The 6,000-nt window shown below is 48.6% G+C and overlaps 2 protein-coding genes across 10 annotated transcripts in view; one reads left to right on the forward strand and one right to left on the reverse strand.

Moving 5' to 3' along the window:
* Positions 1-3,467, forward strand: part of RASL12 (RAS like family 12) — a 30,091-nt gene extending 26,624 nt beyond the window's left edge. For all 8 annotated transcript variants that reach the window (XM_025199594.1, XM_006020078.3, XM_025199590.1 and 5 more), the window contains one exon: positions 1,078-3,467. In XM_025199594.1, coding sequence (XP_025055379.1) covers positions 1,078-1,462 — 385 coding nt within the window. In that variant the 3' untranslated portion in view covers positions 1,463-3,467. The remainder of the gene's footprint in view (positions 1-1,077) is intronic.
* Positions 3,468-3,583: 116 nt separating this feature from the next.
* SLC51B (solute carrier family 51 beta subunit) overlaps positions 3,584-6,000 on the reverse strand; it is a 15,770-nt gene continuing 13,353 nt past the window's right edge. For both annotated transcript variants that reach the window (XM_014518243.2, XM_025199589.1), the window contains exon 7: positions 3,584-4,374. In XM_014518243.2, coding sequence (XP_014373729.1) covers positions 4,158-4,374 — 217 coding nt within the window. In that variant the 3' untranslated portion in view covers positions 3,584-4,157. The remainder of the gene's footprint in view (positions 4,375-6,000) is intronic.

Below are 6,000 nucleotides of genomic sequence, written 5' to 3' on the forward strand. Positions count from 1 at the left end.
CTGGGACAGAGGACAGTGGCATCATCCTCACCTCAGCTAGCTCCGCTTGCTCTGGAACATCCATCACCCTGTGCCTTCGGATTGACTGCAGGCCGTGTGATGCTCTCTCCGTGAGCCACGTGACTGTGTGGATGGATGGCTATCCCATGGGGCAGCAGTATGGGGTGAAGTAGCCAGCCATGAGCCAGGCCTTTATTTCGTGAAGGCTGCATGTGAGATGGGAGAGAGATTTTGCCTCATTCACAGTATGGCGTTACTGTACGATGTGATACAAGGTGCCTGAGTTTTCTGCATATTCTGCTAGACATATTTGAATATGCAATTTCTCATCCACCTGTAATAGAGGAGTTTGGTCTATAAGGTATACAGGACTTGACCCTGCATCCTTGCAGCCAGTAGGAGCTGTGCCATGAACTTTGAAGACTTTTGGAGCAACCCTGGAGTTGAGCAGCTTCTAAAGCCCATTCCTGAATTGGGGTCTGAGCCCTCCCTTAGCAGTGCCAGCACAACACACTGTGGCTGGACCTCACAGCCATGTGGGGACAGAAACCCAAGGCATAGAGCAGCTAAGGCCTGATCCAAAGTGCAGCCAAGTCAACAGAAGTCTTTCCTATGAGATAAGTGGGCTTTGGTATGGGTCCTAAAGCCTCTGTTTCTGAGCTAACAGTGTCACAACTAGGGTTGCCAACCCTCTAGGATTGCTTTGGAGTCTCCAGGAATTAGGTATAAATCTCTAGGAGACTGCTGAGAGTCACCCAGGAGATAAATGATAGGGCATGCATTAAAATAAATAATATATATTGAATCTGATTTATACAGTAGTCCAGTGGGGTTTTAAAATGTAATAGTAATGTGCACGTGCCTTCTTGCCGTAAAGTCTGCGCACCGTAATTAATGTCATTACGACACGTGATGAAACCTCCCAGAACAGAGTTGGCAACCCTAGTCCCAACTTTGCAGGCCATTGTGGTGTCCAGGGCTGTAGCATCCACTAGAGGAAACATTCCCCGTGCATCCCAGCGGCCTCGGTTCACGACCCACACTCTGCTCACCTCCTGTCCTCTTCTCCTTCATCAGACAGGTCACCAAATCCGACGGGCAGGCTCTCGCTGCCAAGTATGGGTGCTTGCTTTATGAAGTCTCCGCCTGCCTGGATTTCGAATCTGTGCAGCACGTGTTCCACGAAGCCGTGCGGGAGATGAGGCGGGAGATGGAGAAGAGCCTGTCGGTCCGACCCCTGTTCATCACTGAGGAGAGGCCATGCCTGCACATGGTGACACCAACGCCCGTGGCCTCCAAACACGGCCTGGCCAGCTGCACGTTCAACACGCTCTCCACGGTCAACTACAAAGAGATTCCCTCTGTTGCACAAGCCAAGCTGGTCACGGTGAAATCTTCCCGGGCCCAGAGCAAGAGGAAAGCTCCCACATTGACCTTATTGAAAGGCTTTAAAATCTTTTAAGGCTTGACCCTACTGGCCCTGACTGCTTCAGTGCTTGAGGGAAAGCAGCAGCCACTGGAGTTTGGGGACCTGGAGAGCTGTTCTCCGAGTACAGCTGTGGCGTCTCAACCAGCCTGCAAGGGGCTGTTTTGGGGCAACAGTGGCTGACTGCCTGGCATTAGTGGCTGACCACAATACACATGGACTTAGTTGTACACAAAGCACTTTCTTAGGATGCAATGATTCAGGCCCAGGACGGAGTGCAGAAGACCCTGCAACTTGGTCCTTTCTCTCTGAACGACTGCCTCTTTGTTCATTCCCTGCAGCTTACTACGGACATGGCATTTGCACACTGCTCCTATCATTTGCACTGGGTGTGAGTGTCGCTATTGGCTATAGCAGAAGCAGGACGTCTGTATTTTATATGTGTACATATGCATATATATATATATTTTGGAAACCTATGTTATATGCGCTGTCTACAGGATGAGAAGTGGACTATTCTTGCCCTGGCCGTGAGTTGAATACATTTTGCCTTTTCCTCTGTCAAAGCCACATCCTGTCCTTCTAAAGAAAATTATCACTGTGTCTTGAAAAATCAGCTCTCGTTAATGCACGCTAGAGGATTAGCTAAAACGGGCAACATATGTAATAGCTGAGCCCAGAGTAAAGTCTGTGCTAGTGCCGATGAACCGAGTGGCATGGCAGTTCAGGGTGGCATTTGGTTCGTGCTGTCACTGTTGAAGTCTTGCCGTGGGCCGGCAGAAGGAATCTGGGGGAGGCCGAGCAGACGGAAGTCGGAGTTAAGCTTGCTCCGGGTACGTGAACTCTGTGTTTCCGTCTTTACCAATATTAGGGTGATTTTTGCAGGAGATTTGGAAGCTTTTTTGTAACGGGGAATTTTTCAGCTTTTCCATGAATGGCAATATTCTTTGCAGGTTTTCCCCCTAAAGTTACTAACATATCAATTTACAGCTTTGATTCCCTCTTAGCTGGATGGATTTATATGGAAATTCAGATGTCAGTCCAGTTCGACTTCCACTGGAATCAACTGAGAAATTCCCGATTTCTGTGAGAGCAGGGGCAGGCCCCTGGCTCAGAGAGTAGCATAACTAGAGCCGGGTAAGGGAGGCGCTGGCCCCAGGCACCGATTCAGAAGGGCTGTCGCAGCAGCAGCAGCAGCCAGGGAGTCTGTGCTGCTTGGCACTCCCTGCTCTTCTGCCCAGGGCACCAAAAATGCTAAAAATGCCTCTGGTTCAGACAGTCCCAAATCCCATATTGGGCAATATGCTGCAGCGCTTGTGCAGATGAAAGTACCGATTGCATTACATGCCGCGAACACCAGCAAAGTGTTGATACCAAGCGTCCCCAGGAAGAGAAATGTCATGTAATGACCACAGGGCCCTCTAGTGGAAACGGGGCACAGGGCGACTCATCTGTGTTCCCGTGAAAGCACGACTGTCAGCTAAAACCAAAGTGTTGGAGAGTCGTTGTTGTGATGGTCCAGGCAATACGAGAAGCCAGGAATTGTTGGCGATATCTTGTATTGGACCAGCTGTCTTCAGATGACTTTGTGCCTGAAAGCTTGTCTAGCATCTCTGCCAAACTTCCAGTCAAAGTTATTACCAAAAAACCCCCTTTTCCTTCTCAGATTTAAAATCCAGAAACTTTAGAGAGGGTGACATGTATCAACGGCCTACTCAAGATGCGAACAAGGAAGGTGGCATGCATATGAACGGCCTCAGCATTTCACTACTTAAGCAATATATCAAAAGAGGGTTTTAAAAAAAAATAAATCCCAATGCAAAATAAATGATTTGGACTGTATTGAAAGCAGAAAGCTTCAGATAATATAAAAATGTTGTCTATACATTGAAATAAAGTGTACCAAAAATACATAATTTGTAAGGGTGGTTTTTTTTTTTTACAATGCAATGTTCTTTTGCAAAGACTTTGAAAGCAAAAAGACTCCTTGAGCAGGACACTTCATGCTTTTGGTCATAGGATTAATGTATTTACCATGTGTCTTAAGTTATTGGATGGTGTTTCCCTGCTATCTGTGCAGAACAGTGAATAAATCCTGGTGAAGGACAGCGTGTACAGTAAACAGGCCAGTTTCCTTAGGAAAGATAGTGTGTTTTATTGACTTTTGGGGGGTATTTTTATATACAGTTCGGGACAGTAACTGCTCTGCTGCTGTCTGGAATTGCACGCGTCTGCAGAGTAGAGTCGCATATATCCAGTTATACAATGTGAACCCCTTTGGACAATATGCTGATAAAGGCAACTTGAATAATTTGAGCTCCTCTGCTTAGCTGCACCATTTTCTCGGGGATTCTTCCCAGAGTTGTTGTGAAAGGCACATTGCTCGGCTGACTACAGTAAAAGCCTCCCACCTCCCCTTTCTGGCTTGGCTTCATGCAATGGAGGCAGGTGACATCTGGGACAGGGTGGGCAAAACTGGCATGTTGAAGTATCCCTGGAGCCGGCTGACAACAGAGAGCAAAGATCAGGCTGTATGGCAATCAAAACCAGGGGGGAAAGGTGTGGGTCAGCCTGTATCTGAGCCTAGAGCTGTTATGCTGAGGAACCTCCTCTGCTCTCCGTTTTGTTCTGTTCAATGCACTGTGCTGGCTTTCAAGGTCAATTGAGATGCACGATACTTCTGAAATGGCCTTCTAGGGTTGAGCTGTTTCCGCGTTGACTGCGCCCGCTCTCACACATCCTCAGACTTGTCTGCGTACAGAGCTGTAACCGTCCCATCCCTCCACTGCACCAGCACGTCTCCAGGCTTCTGCTCTTTCGGAAGCAAATCCTGGGTTAAAGGGTTCAAGTCGCTCTGTTCCATCACAGGCATGAAGACATGCTTGACTTCTGTTTCTGCTGACAGCGTGGCTTCTGCAGCTTTTTTATACAGGAGGATCTTCCTCTTCCTAGGGGGAAGAAATAAAAGAGATGTGAGAGGTGATGGGAGGCCCGGGGCAGCCCCTTTGTGGCAGTAAGACTTCCACCAGGGGTACATTGCATTCCTTCAAGTCCTCTGGTCTGGGAACATGAGTTGATTAAGCATAGGAAACTCCAGATGCATTGTGTTGTGCGAGTGGGTGCTACTTCCAGTTCCCAGTTTCACGACTGGCGCTTCCAGGGGCTGCATGGCCAATCTCAGGGGGTGCACGTGCACCTGCATACACCCGCTATACGTTGCCAATGCCACATACACACCCACAGCCCCCCACACCTCACAAATAACTCCCTCCCCTCCTTCAAAAATAGCATTTCATGATTTACATTCCAAATCTCTTGATTTTTAAGAGTTTGTCTCATGATTTTTGACATGGTGGGGTTGGCAGCAATACTGCAGCATGGGGTTTTTTTCTTTGCAGAGGAGGAGGAAGGATAGCACAGAGCGTGGTGCAAGGCCTGGGGCTGCTTCCCTGCCGGCCGCATCCAGTACCTATGTTCTAGCACAGCAGAGGGAAGTGGGAGCTGTCAGTGCAGAAGAGCATAGACTAGGAGGGACAAGTCCTGCCCTGATTAAAAAGAGCACCGAGCTGTGGGTAAGGCCTCAGCTATAATGTGCCTCAATAATGAGAGGTATTGCTGCATGAACACCTCACCAGCCTTCTTTACTGTCTGTCCTCAGAAGCCCAGTGTTGGAGCAGAATTGCAGAGATCATCAAAGCCACTTGCCTTTAAACAGCACTTAGGAAACACAGATGAGGGAAGGTGGACATGCAAAGTGTTAAGTCTTATTATGGTTTCTTTGACTGCCACGTCTTTTTTGGCCCACTGCTCCAATTGTTTCTCTACAGACCACTCGGTGACCATCAGAAAAAAACGTTCAGCCATTACAGGTGCCTACCAGCTTCAAACTACCAACCGGGTGGTGAAGGACAAATATAGGGTAGCTTTGAGAGTGGCTCTGACTTGGTGCAGATATACAACAGCATTCATTTGTGTTCTCTTCTTCTCAAAGCCAATCATAATAGGAATGCTGTTTTTTAAAATACAGTGTTTTCACAAAAATATCCAGGAGCTATGCCCTACGCCGCTGATTTTCAACCAGGATGCCAGGACAGCCTTTGAAGGGTGCCTCTGGGAGAGAGGAGGTAAGCGGAAGAGGTGGTAAGTGAGATAAATGCAGACTCCCCCGAGGAGATAAGGGTAGGCTTTTCCCTTTCAGCAGCTCTCCTCTGCTCACTGGTTCTTCCCTGCTGGCTACTTCTCCTTCCTGGCCCCTCTTCAAGCAGGGAAGCACTGTAATAAATACATTAGCTTTGGACATGGGGTACAACTCAATTCACAAAAGGTTTGGAGGGGGTGCCTCGAGGCTAAAAAAGGCTGGGTGATTGTGTCAGGGAAGAGGGGCATGAAGACAGCCTCCAGCGTGTTTGTGCATAAGTATCTTCCCCCTCACTGCTTTTAAGTATAACTCATTTTCCAGCATTGGCGACACATAGGGGGTGCACGTGCACCTGCTGGTCAGCACTTGCCACCCCCCCACCGTCGTCGACAGCGCTGTGGCCGCCTGCGGGAGCTCGCCGTGGCCCGCCTCCCCC

The sequence above is a fragment of the Alligator sinensis genome, unplaced genomic scaffold, assembly GCF_000455745.1.
Source record: "Alligator sinensis unplaced genomic scaffold, ASM45574v1 scaffold210_2, whole genome shotgun sequence".
In the NCBI taxonomy this organism is placed as follows: Eukaryota; Metazoa; Chordata; order Crocodylia; family Alligatoridae; genus Alligator; species Alligator sinensis.